The sequence below is a fragment of the Taudactylus pleione genome, unplaced genomic scaffold (assembly GCF_031769625.1).
Source record: "Taudactylus pleione unplaced genomic scaffold, aTauple2 ptg001381l, whole genome shotgun sequence".
Classification (NCBI taxonomy): domain Eukaryota; kingdom Metazoa; phylum Chordata; class Amphibia; order Anura; family Myobatrachidae; genus Taudactylus; species Taudactylus pleione.
The window spans coordinates 511,633-527,692 of NW_028285781.1; the positions used below are offsets into that span (position 1 = coordinate 511,633).

The 16,060-nt window shown below is 41.8% G+C and overlaps 1 protein-coding gene across 3 annotated transcripts in view; it reads left to right on the top strand.

Annotated features, from left to right (window-relative positions):
* LOC148442951 (protein transport protein Sec23A) overlaps positions 1–16,060 on the top strand; it is a 141,211-nt gene that overhangs the window by 98,650 nt on the left and 26,501 nt on the right. For all 3 annotated transcript variants that reach the window (XM_088463468.1, XM_088463469.1, XM_088463470.1), the window contains exon 13: positions 15,211–15,317. In XM_088463468.1, the coding sequence (XP_088319594.1) occupies positions 15,211–15,317 (107 nt within the window). The remainder of the gene's footprint in view (positions 1–15,210; positions 15,318–16,060) is intronic.

The following is a 16,060-nucleotide window of genomic DNA, read 5'->3' on the forward strand; positions in this document are numbered from 1 at the left end:
CCTGATTCAGAGGTGCACCGAACTGTGCAAGCACTCAGACGCCCACTTTCAATACCCTGTGGGCAGTACAAATCCGCCTGTGGTTCCAAACACTCCACCATTGGCGCACCATCACATTCACCATCAACACTTGCACCAGCTTATGGCCTCTGTGGCTGCGCTCTGTGCTTGAGAATGCAACAGTGTTCACTGACACTTCCATACCAGGCCCAAGAGAAAGCCACCCCCCAGTCACCGTGTGTTTGCCTCACCGGCCCTAACGTCAGCACCTCTGTACGCAATGATACACCTTCTAATAGGCACATAATTGCTGGTCTACATGGGCCCTCATTTTCGTGAACACACCCTTACTGATCTTGTCTACGTGAGAACACCCCGTCAAACCCCCGTTCTGCCTTTCCGGTCGTTAGGTGTAATAGATGTCAAATATGTTATGGTCAGCGTTGCTGCAGCTGTGCGCGTACTCTGTGCAAGATCCCACAGGATGCTCTATACAAACTGGCATTGTACTCACTATGCATCATCCACTTAGAGTTTATGGTGGCTGAGATTATGTAATATAAACACTGCAGATGGTTACATGTCATAAGTACTAAAGTATTTCAATGTAATCATTTAGTCTTATTCTTTGCATTGTAAATGTCTCACAAAAATACAAAGATCATAACTATAGCAGAACCCCTCAGGAGGCCAGACCCGTCCATCATATGACGCTTCTGCCTTAAAAGACTATCTGTCGCAGGTAGAAGCTTTCCATATGCATACATCTGACAGCAAAAGGACATCTCATCTCAGATTACTGATCAATACAGCAATGTCAAATATCGCTGAAGATACAGTGTTCTGCTGGCACTCTTCACCGTGTCTTGATTTGCAGCCACACTATGGGGTATGTTTGCTAAAGTGAGATGTTGCCCATAACAACCAATCAGATTCTACTTAACATTTAACTGGCACCTTCTAGAAGATAATAGTTAGAATCTGATTGGTTGCTATGGGCAACATCTCCACTTCTGAAAACTCTCACTAGTAAAATTACCCCTTTATCTGATTTGCTGACTTAAATTTAGTGTCCTGTATTTCTTTACCCCATGTTCTACAACATGAACAATTAGAAAAATGCTGTTTTTTGTGAGGGTTTAAGAAAACTGTTCTTTATGTGCTATATTTGCAGTCAGGATCCAATTTTGTTTGTAAGATTTTTGAGTATATGATTAATCATTAGTTATTGTTTTTTTTAAATGTCACAAGTGGTATTTTTTTATTTCAATGTACAATTATTACTTTAAATAATTAATTTTAAATTGTTGACATTCACTAAACAATAACAATAGCCATAATTAATAATTGTTTTATTAGTAATATACAATAGATTTCATTAGACAGAATCTTGGGTAACTGCTCTAAATGGACAAGGGCGAGCTGTAGTTTAAAAACCCCTGTTGTAGATGAATCTCTACATGCTTACTCTCACACATCTCTGGATGTGGTTAGTGGACAAATCTTTACTTTACATTACATTAGGTAAAAACAACAAACTATTTCAAATCTGAACAAAGATGTATTTTAATAAATTATGCAGTTAAATAGTGGGAACATATCTAGACGACTGTCTTAATTATTTTTAGAAACTGTTCACAATTTCCTTTCAAGAATAATTTTAGGTATGTGTTATGTTTACGGTCTAAATGTGACACATTTTAGGCAAAAAATTTACATAGCCGGTTAAAGAGATCATTTGACGCTAAAGTACACTTAAAAGATTAAATGAGACATGTACATAAGAACATACCTGGTGACACCACCAACGTCCCAGTTATCTAGCGTGTTCCATGCAAGAGGTTCAAAGCAGAATTCTTCTAGTGCTGGAGCAGCTGGAGGGGTGCTGCAGGTTTTGTATGTTGATCGTAGCCTGCACTTGGGTGGGCAGTTGTATAGTGGAAGTGTATGGATCAGTAATCATATGACTTGCAGCATCCTGTTTTAGCCAGCGTTCACTAGCTGACAGAGACACAGAAGTATCTAAGCCCTAGAGACACAAACTCAAACAAAGTATTACGCCTGCTTGTAATGTTTTTATTGCTGTGCATCTCATAGTCAATTTCCTCCCCACTGTAGATGGAGCTGCAACTTGTAGTGTAGCAACATGAAATGTGACTGTAAATCTCACATGATGTTTTATTACACTGATTATATCTGATGCCTGTCAATTTAATTTGAGCTCTGTTAATTAGTGAGAGGCAGAGGCAATCTTCCTGGGAGTGTATTTAAAGTCTCAAATGTAATTGTGGCTAAGGGATGGGAAGACGAATATTAAGAGAGCAAACACTATGAAATTGTATCTCCAGGACTCACAGTACCTAGAAAAAAAATAAAAAATAAGAAAAATAATATATATATATATATATATATATATATATATACACACGTGTATGTATGTGTGTGTGTGTATATATATATATATATATATACTTATATGTGTGTGTGTGTGTATATATATATATATATATATATATATATATTATAGATAGATATATATACACACATACACAGTGCCTTGCAAAAGTATTCACCCCCTTGGCTTTTTACCTTTTTTGTTACATTACAACCTGTGATTTTTTTTATTTATTTTTTATCTGAATTTTATGTGATGGATCTGCACAAAATATTCTAATTTGGTGAAGTGAAATGAGACAAGTATATATAAAAAATAATCTTTATAAATAAAATTCTTACAATTGGCATTTGCTTATGTAATCACCCCCTTTGCTATGAAGTCCCTCAAAAGTTCTGGTGCTAGCAATTACCTTCAGAAGTCACATAATTAGTGAAATAAGGTCCACCTGTGTGAAATCTAAGTGTCACATGATCTATCAGTATAAACACACCTTTTTCACCACTAAGCAAGAGGCATCACACCATGAAGACCAAGGAGCTCTCCAAACAAGTCAGGGACAAAGTTGTTGAGAAGTACAATTCTGGGTTGGGTTATAAAAAAATATCCAAATCTTTGATGATCCCCTGGAGCACCATCAAATCCATCATCATCAAACAACCTGCCAAGAGAGGGCCACCCACCAAAACTCACAGACCGGGCAAGGAGGGCATTAATCAGAGAGGCAGCACAGAGACCAAAGGTAACCCTGAAGGAGCTGCAGAGTTCCACAGCAAAGACTACTGTATCTGTGCATGTGACCACAATAAGCCGTACACTCCATAGAGCTGGGCTTTATGGAAGAGTGGCCAGAAAAAAGCCATTACTTAGTGATAAAAATAAGAAGACACGATTTGAGTTTGCCAAAAGGTATGTGGGCAACTCCCCAAATGTATGGAGGAAGGTGCTCTGATCAGATAAGACTAAAATTTAACTTTTCGGCCACCAAGGAAAACGCTATGTCTTGCTCAAACCCAACACATCCCATCACCCCAAGAACACCATCACCACAGTGAAACATGGTGGTGGCAGCATCATGCTGTGGGGATGTTTTTCAGCAGCAGGGACTGGGAAACTGATTCAAGTCGAGGGAAAGATGGATGGTGCTAAATACAGGGATATTCTTGAGCAAAACCTGTTTCAGTCTGCCTGTGATTTGAGCCTGGGACGGAGGTTCACCTTCCAGCAGGACAATGACCCGAAGCATACTGCTAAAGCAACACTCGAGTAGTTTAAGGGGAAACATTTAAATGTGTTGGAATGGCCTAGTCAAAGCCCAGATCTCAATTCAATTGAGAATCTGTGGTCAGACTTGAAGATTGCTGTTCACAAGCGGAAACCATCCAACATGAAGGAGCTGGAGCAGTTTTGCCTTGAGGAATGGGCAAAAATCCAAGGGGCAAGACAAGATGTGGCAAGCTCATACAGACTTATCCCTTGCGACTTGCAGCTGTAATTGCTGCAAAAGGTGGCTTGACAAAGTACTGACTTTAAGTTGGTGAATAGTTATGCATGCTGAAGTTTTCTGTTATGTTGTCCTAAATGTTGTTTGATTCACAATATAAAAAAAACACAACTTCACAGATGTAGGCATGTTCTGTGAATGAAATGATGCACACCTTCAACCAATCCATTTTAATTACAGGCAGTGAGTCAACAAAACTTGAAAAATGCAAAGGGGGTGAATAATTTTGTAAGGCACTGTGTGTGTGTGTGTGTGTGTGTGTGTGTGTGTGTGTGTGTGTGTGTGTGTGTGTGTGTGTGTATATATATATATATATATATAATATTTTAGTGTGTGAGGTTGGTTTTCAAGCAGAAATTGTGTTTAAATGAGTGTTAAAAACTGTACATCACCGTGAGTGAGGAGTATTGTGTCTGAATCATGCACCTCCCTAGAGCACTTACACAGTTTACTTCACTCTCATAAATACAAGAGAAAGAAAAGAACCGGCCTTTGTGCAGCGCACATCAACAGAATACTTCACTGTAAGGGCCATTTAATTGTGTTTTTCTAATAGTTAACGCAATTTTAACCAGTGGTACTATTGTTAACACATAATAAACTTTGACAATTTATGCTTTTTGTGATATATTCATGTAGTACATGTATAAAGTAAATCTAAGATTATCCTAACGTCTGTAAATACCATATATAAAGGAAGGATTTAAAAAAAAAAAAAAATTGTTCAATAGGCAATACTGGGCAGTACATGTTATCACTTTATACAGGAGGGTGCTTCCTCAGACAACATCAGCTTTGTTTTGGACTTTTTAAGTGCATTGTATGATTTATATTAATTATATATCAGTGTAGTTCAGGGGTCTCAAACTAGCAGCCATAAGGGTCACGCAAGGACAGCTCCATTTGCATGAGGGCCATATGACTTGTAAAGAACAAGTAGATGCAGCCAGTCTGTGCGACAGTAAGAAAAGAGTAAATTTTTTTTCTCCTCCATCTTCCTTATATATTTTTTTATTGATCTTGTGCCATTTTAGTCCACCCCTCCCCTTCCCCTCTCTATTTCAATTGATCTTGTGCCATTTTCTCACCCCACCCCCAACATTTTTTTTACTTATTTGATGTAGTTTGTCAATCTCCAGTACACTTTGATATTGGTTTCTTTATCGGATGGGTGTCATTTTCTTCTTGAGCATACCACCCATATAATATTCGTAATGAATTAGTGCAGTTTTGCTACTCTACCTTCTAATTTTTCTATTTGTGCCATTTTATGTGCGATCTTCCTCCCTCTCTTTTGGCTTCTGTATTACTTGATCATCTCTTGTCCTTTCTTCTTTTCGTCTTCTGCTCGTCTTCGCGGTCCCCGGCCGAGCTGCTGCTGCTCTTTGATTTATTCTCAGTGATGCAACGCCCTGACTTTGCTTGTGCTGCATATTAAAAGAAGCCTTGACCATGAGGAAGGAAGATGGGCAACCTTTAATGCCCCAGGGGCTTCTGTACACAAATGATCAATTTGATGTCCATATTTGCCCAAATATCTCAAATGTCCCACAACTGCAAGACCAAATTCACGTTCAATTGTTAACTTGATGAACATTAATACATGTATAAAGTATAATAAATCAGTTTTTGGGGAATCATTTTTTTCCCCTTTTGAGTCCTGTATGAATCCAATGTCTCCTTTTCACAGAACATTTTAATTACCTTAATTAGCAAGTCCATAACTAAGTTACTGATACATATAATTGATGCTCGGAAAAAAGTGAATCGGTCATTAATTGGGAGCACTCAATCCCTAATAAAGAATAATAAAATCAAATCTTTACTGGGTATACTTTAAAAACACAGGCCTTCTAAATCAAAAATAAGGGTTCTACTTATTGCTCTCTCTTTTTCGACATTTGTATGTTATTATTGTATACCCTTAAAATAGGGTCACATAAAGCGTAATATAAAATTAATAGCTATTATAAAGCTATAGAGTGATAAAGAATGAAATTAATGTGAAGGAAATAAAGTTTAAAAACAAAGCTATGCGTTGTCCTTATTTATAAATATGTGATGCAGTATTTACGTTGCCTGCATAACAACAATTGAAAACACGTCATGGGTATATGTGAAAACCACACGTGATGATATAACCTGCACTGTGCTACATGTGATGTATAATCCAGTGAATTTATAGTAATACTCAGTCTATGATTCCCTATTTTCCTTGCATCAATCATGCATATATTCTCAAATCAGTAGGTGGCACCTGAATTGCACCTATATAAATATAAAACTTTATTCTATAGCGAAAAACCAAAAGAACACATTCCTCGTGTAAATATTATTTACACTTAGTAACTTGGTGCTGGATGTTCGTTTTCTATTGATAAGTTACTGATACCTCTCGTCCTTTAATTTTATTACTGATGTCCCTCCCGGGACTAATGATATCTTCTAGATATCCCCTCCAAAATTGTTGCTCACTCTGATGGGTAATGATCCATCGGAGGGATGACCACTTCTCTTTTCTGATCCCACAGATCCTATCTTATTAACTGATGGATAGGTCAGTTAGGTATAAACTAGTTGTCATATCACAAAAATAAATTTAGAACCTTCTAATAAGCATGGTTTTCACTAGGTAACAGAGGAATAATTTACGATTCTCCTCTTTGTTTATATTTTGTGGATTACAATAAAATTCATTGCTACCTGGGATGTAGTCAGGATGCCAGCGAAATCCCGACAGTGAAAGCCCGGCATGGGACTAAAGATAGGCGCCTAACGCCTATCATTAGCCCCACGTCGAAATCCCGATGCCCGGCATAACAAACGTAGGTAAACCGGGCGTCGGGAGCGCTTAGCCGCGGGGAGGGAGGGTTAGGTTTAGGGACTCCCGGGGGGACTTAGGGTTAGGCACTCCCCCGGGAGGGTTAGGGCTAGGCTAGAAACAGGGGGGGGTAAGGTTTAGGCATTCCTGAGGGGAGGTTAGGGTTCGGGACCTTCATCTGCTGGCCTTCCGGTGTCGGGATTGTATCTGCCGGGCTTAGGTCTGGCGGTATTACATACCGATTCCAGCTACCTGACTTATCCAAGTAATTATTTAATAATTTGACTGTTAACATGGATTGTGGATTTGGTTGAGCAGAAGCTTTGAGTGATTGTTCTTCAGATGTCTGATGATGCAGCAGAATGGATAGGCAGCTAATGACTTGAGGACTCCTGACAAAGCAACTCCTAGTTCTAGGTTTGATTTCTAATACTTCTAAAATCTGGAGAAAAGGATTCAATTGCCAGCTGAACTCTTTATCGAACTTTGTTCATTTGCCTGTCTCTCTCTATGGGGGCGAGGAAAACTTAGCAAAGATGTTGATGGTGGAGTGCCTTCCCTGAGCATCCCTGCAGCACTCCAGGCGCATCAGAATTATATTGTCCCTTCAGACTTATATATATTGTGATAGAAGCACTGGAACAGTTTTGAATGTATTCTATGTCTGACCCAGATTCCTGTCCTATGTGTTTTAAAACCCCCAGGAGAAGTCTGTTTGGAAAAACAGACTAGAAATGTTGGCTTTAGCGAAAAGCCGGAATGGGTCCTGGGGGTATGGATGTGAGGAGAGGGAGGGCTCCATCCTCAGGCCACTCTAGGTGTTGGGCCTTTCAGCCTGGTAGCAGGCTCGTTAGGGCTTGCACCTGAAAGTGGCTCAGATAAGCTGGGTTTTGTTATAGCTGAGTGTCTCATACTTGGGTGGGCAGGCCCGCAGGCAAGTTGCTCTGAGACACTGTGTGATACCACCTGTAAGTACTGTGAACGTGAACTTATTTAGTCTTCTGTTAGTGAGGGAACCTGCTGTCTAGTTAGAGCCCAGACGTCTAGGATTTTGTTTGTGCTTTATGTGTCCAGTACAATAAAGACTGGCTCCGACCAGCTTCAATGAGAACCCCAGAATTGTGTCCTGTTTCTCCGGCTGCTGTATGTGTAAAAAGGGAGTCCATCTACCCGGGAGAGGAACCCCTATCCCAACTGTGTCACAATTGGTGGAGAATGTGGGCAAGCACATACTGAAATTGCAGCAAGGAAAACATTTTTCCTTTAATATTTAAAGGAACAGACACGTAATTGTGGAACCCATGAAGGTGGCGTCAGCAGATGCTTAGAGAAGCCAGATTCAGCTTCCAACCTGCACCTAAAGAAAACATGGAGGACATGTTAAGGCCTTGCTCCAAGCTACGGCAGCTCAGCAGGAAACAAACATACTTCAGCAGGAAGCTACCATAGTTCAGCAGGAATCCACTAATGTGCAACTGTTGGCCTTGGAGACAGCCCAGAGCCAACAACAAGTCACTATCGAGGAAATCCGCCAGGCCTTAAAAGAGGTAGTACAACACTTGGTAGCCCGGTCTGGAAATGCATCCACTGACCCTCCAACCCACACTCGTTCCATACGCGCCAGTCATTTTTTACAGAAGATGACTCCAAGTGATGATGTGGAGGCGTATCTCACAGCATTTGAGAGAACCGCAGAAAGGGAGAGTTGGCCCAAGAAACAGTGGGCAAGTCTTGTGGCACCCTTCCTGGCTGGGGAACCACAAAAGGCCTACTATGATTTATGCCTGGCTGATGCAAAGGACTATGAAAATCTAAAACCGGAGATACTAACTCGCTTGGGGGTCACCTCGTTTGTTCGTGCCCGAGTCCACCGTTGGGAATTCCAAATGGAAAAGCCTCCACGCTCACATATGCATGACCTCGTCCATCTAACCACAAAATGGCTACAGCCCGAGACACTGACAGGACCACAGATCGTCATGGACCGGTATCTGCGATCGCTACCTGCATATCTGCGCAAGTGGGTGAGCCATGCAGATCCTAAGTCCGTAGACCAGTTAGTTGAACTGGTGGCGAGGTATGTGGCGGCTGAGGAGCTGTTGAGTCTGCCCCACCGAGCCCCGATGGCGCATCGGCGAACTCCCATTGACACGGGTAAGACTTTAACAGGGGAGAAGGGTGCTGGACGATGGAATGTACTTAAGACTGAGGGTGTGAAACCTGGAGATAGGCCCGCCAGGCCAGGAAGGTTCCTGCCCCATAAAAGACTAGATAATAATGTGATTCAGTGTTTCTGATGTGGTGGTTTCGGCCATATTGCGGCTAATTGTCCACTTACTTCTGAACCTATGCAATGTGATACTGCTCATGTCAACCGCAGGGGGGTTTTCTTTGCACAGCCAGCCTGTATTGCTGACCGGCAGCCTGAGACAGATACACATGTGTGTACTCACTGTAGAAGGCAACCGAGTAGAGGCGCTGTTAGATTCTGGTAGCCTGGTTACACTTATGAAAGCTGAACTGGTGAACCCCCTGAAGCATAAGGGGAACACTGTTGGTTTGACCTGCATATATGGGGAAACTCGGTATTATATTACTGCAGAAGTGAACATCGAGACACCATGTGGTTCCGCGATAGTCTCTGTGGGTTTGGTACATGGCTTAATGTATGATGCAATATTGGGGAGAGACTTTGCTCACTTCTGTAAGTTGTGGGAAAGCCGAGTTTTCACAAAGGTAAATCACCCTGTCCCATTTGAGAAGGTTACTGGTGTAGTAGCAGAGGAAGTTTCTTCAGAGTCAGAGATGTTCCCTTTTTCTAGTATGATTGGCGAACTAGAGAATGCCGAGCGTGATGGTGGCTCGCCAACTGATGTGCCTCCCACTGAGGTGGGAAGTGTTGTTGAGCCAGTTGATCGTCTGCCTGATTTAGAGGTCAGAAGAGAGGTCTTTGCCGTGGAGCAGTTAAATGACCCTACTCTGGTAAAAGCCAGGGAGAATGTCAAGGTGATCGATGGTAAACCCATAGACCCCGATAGTCCTTTGTCATATCCTCACATGGCAGTATGTCAGGACTTCTTGTATCAGGTGACTAAGAAGGTGGAAGATATTGTGGAACAATTAATAGTTCCCAAAGCATGCAGAAGAACAGTGTTAGATCTGGCCCATGGTCATATAATGACAGGCCACCTAGGGGTAGAGAAAGCCTCTGAGTGAATTTTGATGAGGTTTTTCTGGCCCGGGGTCCATAAAGAGTTATCTGACTATTGTTCACCTTGCCCTGAATGTCAGTATCATGCTCAAAGGCCAAATTTTAAATATCCACTAGTCCCATTACCCATAATTGAAGTACCATTTGAAAGAATAGCAATGGATTTGGTTGGACCCTTAATGAAATCTGCCCGAGGCCATCAATATATTCTGGTGATAATGGATTATGCTACCAGGTACCCAGAAGCGATACCGTTGCGCAATATGTCAACCAAGACCATTGCTAGAGAGCTAGTCCATGTCTTTAGCAGGTTGGGAATACCTAGGGAAATACTGACTGACCAAGGTACCCCATTTATGTCAAAAGTCATGAAAGAGTTGTGCCGCCTGTTCAAAATCGATCAGTTAAGAATTTCGGTCTTTCACCCCCAAACCGATGGGTTGGTGTAGAGGTTTAACAAGACGTTAAAACATATGCTAAGAAAAGTAGTCGAAAAGGATGGTAGAGATTGGGATTACTTGTTGCCTTATTTGTTGTTGGCCATAAGAGAGGTACCTCAATCCTCCACCGGGTTTTCACCTTTCGATTTGTTATATGGGAGACACCCAAGGGAGTTACTAGACATTGCCAAAGAGACATGGGAGGGGAAGTCTAGTCCGTATAAAACTGTTATTGAGCATATTTCCCAAATGCAGGAAAGAATTGCTACTGTGGTGCCGATAGTGATGGAGCACTTGGAACAGGCCCAACAGGCACAGCAGAGTGTATACAATCGCAATGTTCGGTTATGCGTCTTTGCTCCTGGGGACAGAGTATTGGTGTTGGTTCCCACAGTAGAAAGTAAACTCTTGGCTAAGTGGCAAGGACCCTTTCAAATTTTAGAAAAAGTGGGACAGGTTCATTTTAAAGTACCAGCCGGGGAAAAGAAAGCCAGAACAGATATACCATGTAAACCTTATAAAACCCTGGAAGGATAGAGCAGCTCTGTCAGCCGTCCGAGCCCCTCCAGTAAACCCAGGGCCCTTGGTTCCCGAAGTGACAGTGGCAAAAACCCTGTTGGCGGTTCAACAGAAGGAAGTTAAGGAATTTCTTATCAGAAATAGGGTGCTGTTTTCTGACATACCAGGAAAAACCATGGTCATTAAGCATGACATAATCACTGACCCAGGGGTTAAGGTTAACCTAAAGCCCTATAGGTTACCAGAAGTCCAAAGAGAATCAGTATTGAAAGAAATAAAAAAATGTTAGAGTTGGATGTAATTGAAGAAGCACATAGTGAGTGGTCAAGTCCCATTGTGCTTATTCCAAAGCCAGACGGGAGTGTGCATTTCTGCAATGACTTCCGGAAATTGAGCAATGTGCCAAAGTTCGATGCCTACCCAATGCCTAGGGTGGATGAACTAATTGAAAGGCTGGGGACAGCCAGATATTTAACCACTCTTGACTTAACCAAAGGGTATTGGCATGTGCCGTTAACTGAGAATGCCAAAGAAAAGACAGCTTTTTCTGCACCAGAGGGGTTGTTCCAATACAAGATGTTGCCCTTTGAGCTATATGGGGCACCTGCTACCTTCCAAAGAATGATGGATAGGATTCTAAGGCCCCATAGACAGTATGCCGCTGCTTATGTAGATGATGTGATCATTCATAGTCCTGACTGGCAGTCTCACTTGCCCAGAGTACAAGCAGTGTTGGACTCCATTTATAAGGCAGGTTTGACAGCCAACTCAAAAAAGTGTTGTCTAGGGATGGAAGAAGTAAAGTATCTTGGATACACCATTGGCAGAGGTTTGATAAAGCCACAGCTTAATAAAATTGAGGCAATACAAAACTGGCCACGACACCTGAATAAGAAGCAGGTGAGAGCCTTCTTAGGGATTACTGGGTATTATAGGAGGTTAATAGCCAATTTTGCCACCATTGCAGTCCCACTGATTGACCTTACCAAATGCAAACAGAAAGTCATGGTGGAATGGAGTCCTGAAACAGAGAAGGCTTTTCGGGAGTTGAAAATAGTGTTGTGTTCCCAACCAGTTCTGATGACTCCTGATTTTGACAGGGAGTTTGTTGTGCAAACTGGTGTGTCAGAAGTAGGTATAGGAGTGGTCCTGTCCCAGAGCAAGGAAGGTGAGGAACACCATATTTTTTACCTAAGCAGGAAATTAAAATGTACATGAGAGAAACAGTTGAGAAGGAAGCATTGGCCATAAAATGATTGTTGGAAACTCTCAGGTACTATTTGCTGGGAAGGAAATTCAGGCTGATCACTGATCATGCCCCATTGAAGTGGATGTCAGAGAACAAGGAGACCAATGGGAGAATAACAAGGTGGTTCTTGGCATTACAGAACTTTAAATTTTCGGTAGAACACAGGCCAGGAAGCCAGCTGGCCAATGCAGACGCTTTATCACGCGTTCATTGCTTGGGGGCTGCAGTTGTTCCGCCACACAGGTCGAAACAAAGGCGTGGATATGTGATAGAAGCACTGGAACAGTTTTGAATGGCTTCTATGTCTGTCCCAAATTCCTGTCCTATGTGTTTTAAAAAACCCCAGGAGAAGTCTGTTTGGAAAAACAGACTAGAAATGTCGGCTTTAGTGAAAGGCCAGAATGGGTCTTGGGGGTGTGGATGTGAGGAGAGGAAGGGCTCCATCCACAGGCCACTCCAGGTGTTGGGCCTTTCAGACTGGTAGCAGGCTCATTAGGGCTTGCACCTGAAAGTGGCTCAGATAAGCTGGGCTTTGTTATAGCTGAGTGTCTCATACCTGGGAGGGCAGGCCCGCAGGCTAGTTTGCTCTGAGACACTGATACCACCTGTAAATACTGTGGACGTGAACTTATTTAGTCTTCTGTTAGTGGGGGAACCTGCTGTCTAGTTAGAGCCCAGTCGGGCTAGGATTTTGTTTGTGTTTTGTTTTATTTATGTGTCCAGTACAATAAAGACTGGCTCCGACAAGCTTGCATGAGAACCCCATAATTGTGTCCTGTTTCTCCGGCTGCTGTGTGTGTAAAGAGGGGGTCCATCTACCCAGGAGAGGGACCCCTATCCCGACTGTGTCACTATATATATATATATATGTATATATATATATCCAAAGTCCAAAGTGAGGCCGCACTCACATCTTCAATAAAATAAGCAATCACTTGGGTGTCTCCCAAGTCCACTTGCGTAGATAAAACCATAGAAACAAAAAAATGTCACACTCACCAGGTTTCTTCATGCATATAAAAGTTGCTGTTTATTACTCACATATTGTTAAAGGTGCTATAATGCTCAAACGTTTTCGGACTCAGCAGAGCCCTTCATCAGGAAGCACAACCAACACAACACAGCATGTACAGATGCCCAAATAACCTAACCGAAAACGTTTGAGCATTATAGCACCTTTAATAATATGTGAGTAATAAACAGCAACTTTTATATGCATGAAGAAATCTGGTGAGTGCCCCATTTATATATATATATATATATATATATATATATATAGATTGAAGCAGATAAACCGTTTTTGCGCCTGTTATTTATATCAGCTGCACATTGGAGGGGGACCCCCTGTTAGTGGGAGCCAAATGTAAAATGTTTATAGGGAAGAGGGTACATTTGTAATAACTGTAATCACGTTGAATATAAAACCCTATACGTCATTACCGCTATTCAAAATGTCTTTTGGAAAAGCCTGAAAAAAGATATATACGGCGTCTTCCTATTAGTGGCATCACAACAATATTATATTTTATATAAGCTGTATTCTATGATCTGTGAATTTTATAAAATAAATCATTATTTGATTTCATTTTGGCATTGGCCATTTGTTGGGTGATCATCTTCTCTTGAGTTTTTATACATATTGATTGGTATTAAGATCAGTGTATTTTATACGATTGTTGTACAAATGATAGTGTTTTAGTGCCCTCAAAGGTACCCTCTTCCCTATATATTATTAGGGCACAGTTGTGCCTTTATATTAAGGCTGAATCGAGAAAAACGGAAATCTCCATAGAGAATTCCGGAGGGGGGGCATGGTGTTTAAGGGGCTACACCTCAAAAGCTATAGGAGGTTTTCGAGCTGAAATTTGGCATGGGTGGGTAAACCTGTCGCGTGGTGCTGCCTGCCAAATTTCAGGGCAAAAAAAGCTATTGTTCCAGGTTGGGCCTTTTGGGGTAATAGAGAAAGTTACAGTTTTTAAACTATTACCTCACAATTGCACCATTATAGAGATAGGAAGATTCAATTCCTTGCGCAGCCTCAGTAGGTGCCTTCAGCAGGTGTAATAACTGTGGCTTCACTTGGGTGCAGCAAGATGGCTGTCCTCTGCGGGCAGTAGCGGGTTCCAAGACCGGGGGGAAGGAAGCCGGTGTTTGCTAAACCTAAGACCCTAAACCTAAGACCCCCTCCCCGGTGCTTAAACCTATCCTCCCCCCTAGTGCCTAAACCTAACATTCCCCCTCCCCGCACCCTAATCCTAACAATCCCTCCCTGGTTCCTAACTCTAACCCTCCCCCTAATACCTAACCCTAACCCCACTAGCTAACGCTAACCTCCCTATAACACCCCGATACTTATCTTCGGAATGCTGACGGTCGGGATACTGGTGCCGGGATCTCATCCTGTCGGGATTTCAGCGTCGGTATTTGGACCGCCGGCATTCCGCACGCCAGGATGCCGACTCCATCCTGTAAATAAATAACAGTGTGTATTATATTGAGGGCTCCCACTGCGAGGAGAGAAGGTAGTCGAGACCGAAGCATGGGGGAAATGTCTGGAGAGACACAGGTCGGCCAGGCCTGTACTAGTGTCTTATGTGTGAAAAATAAAACCCCATGTCCCGAGCATTGCAGATTATGGATTATATATTTTGTACAACCTGGGAATGTTTAGCAAGATGCAGCCATGTCTGTATTTAGGTAGTAAACAATTTGACTATACAAATAATAAATGCTCCATTTATCACTACAAAGTAATGGCATGGGTACAGTATGTACTTTTGTATACCTTGTCTACTGTATCTAGTTGTCTCTGTTGTTTCGTCATCCTCCACCTCATAGCAATGTTTCCAGTTGATCTCCTGGCACCCAAAGGAAGTGAGAACGTCTAGATTCTCAATGGCTCAGTGATGGGGAACCTATTGAATTGTAATGCTGTGACATGGTTTTATCAGTATGCAATTGTGAAAACAACTATAAGAGATATAGCCGTTGGTGTTTACAAGCTGTCTGATAAATCCTAAATTGGTCATTTGACAGATGTAATTAACACTTCTTTCCTCTTAATTGTGCAGCACAATGCTCCCATCCCACAAGGGGGACGAGGTGCAATCCAGTTTGTGACACAGTATCAGCACTCAAGCGGACAGAAGCGGATCCGTGTAACCACAATCGCAAGAAAGTAAGATGCTGCAGCAGCTGTTTTATAGACACAGTGGTCAGGGAGAATGAAGAGAATGTTTGACCTTACTGTCAGTGTTATACTTGTCACTGAGTAGATATGAGACCTTTTCCACCTTCTCATCCTGCACTGGTATGACCAGTCTGACCCTCTGCTATAGCATGTCACAGCAAGCCCCAGCTTACCTTGTCTGTTCTCCCTGGAGTCCCCAGCTGCTCCCATAATTAGCTGGTAAATGAAATCATACTTTATCAAGTTGGTATAGCAAAAATATGAAACTACAGTTTGTATATTAGGAATATATACATGCAGGTGATTTATTGAAAAACAAATAAGCAATTCCCATAGTAATTCACAATGATGGAGAAATGCACAAACCAGTCAGATGGGATGAGACGCTAATTGGGAAAGTGGCTGCTTTGAGGATTATGATCACCCTAATCTCACATTTCCCTGTGTTATCTAATGTGATACAATTTGCAGTATGCATGCTTTCATTTTACTGAACTTTTTAAAACATGAATTGGTTGCATTTTCTTGTATTTGCAATAGAAAAAAACAAGCCAATATCAAATTACCCTGGATAGATGTAGATGAGACTTGTTAGCGTCATTTGATATATTTTAATCGGTATGGGTATAGATTAGTGAAAGTAAGGGAAATGGGGCACATAATACAGTAAAGATGAGATGAATACAGTGATAGTGTACTGTAGTTGCAGAGTACCATTTAGTCCATAGCCA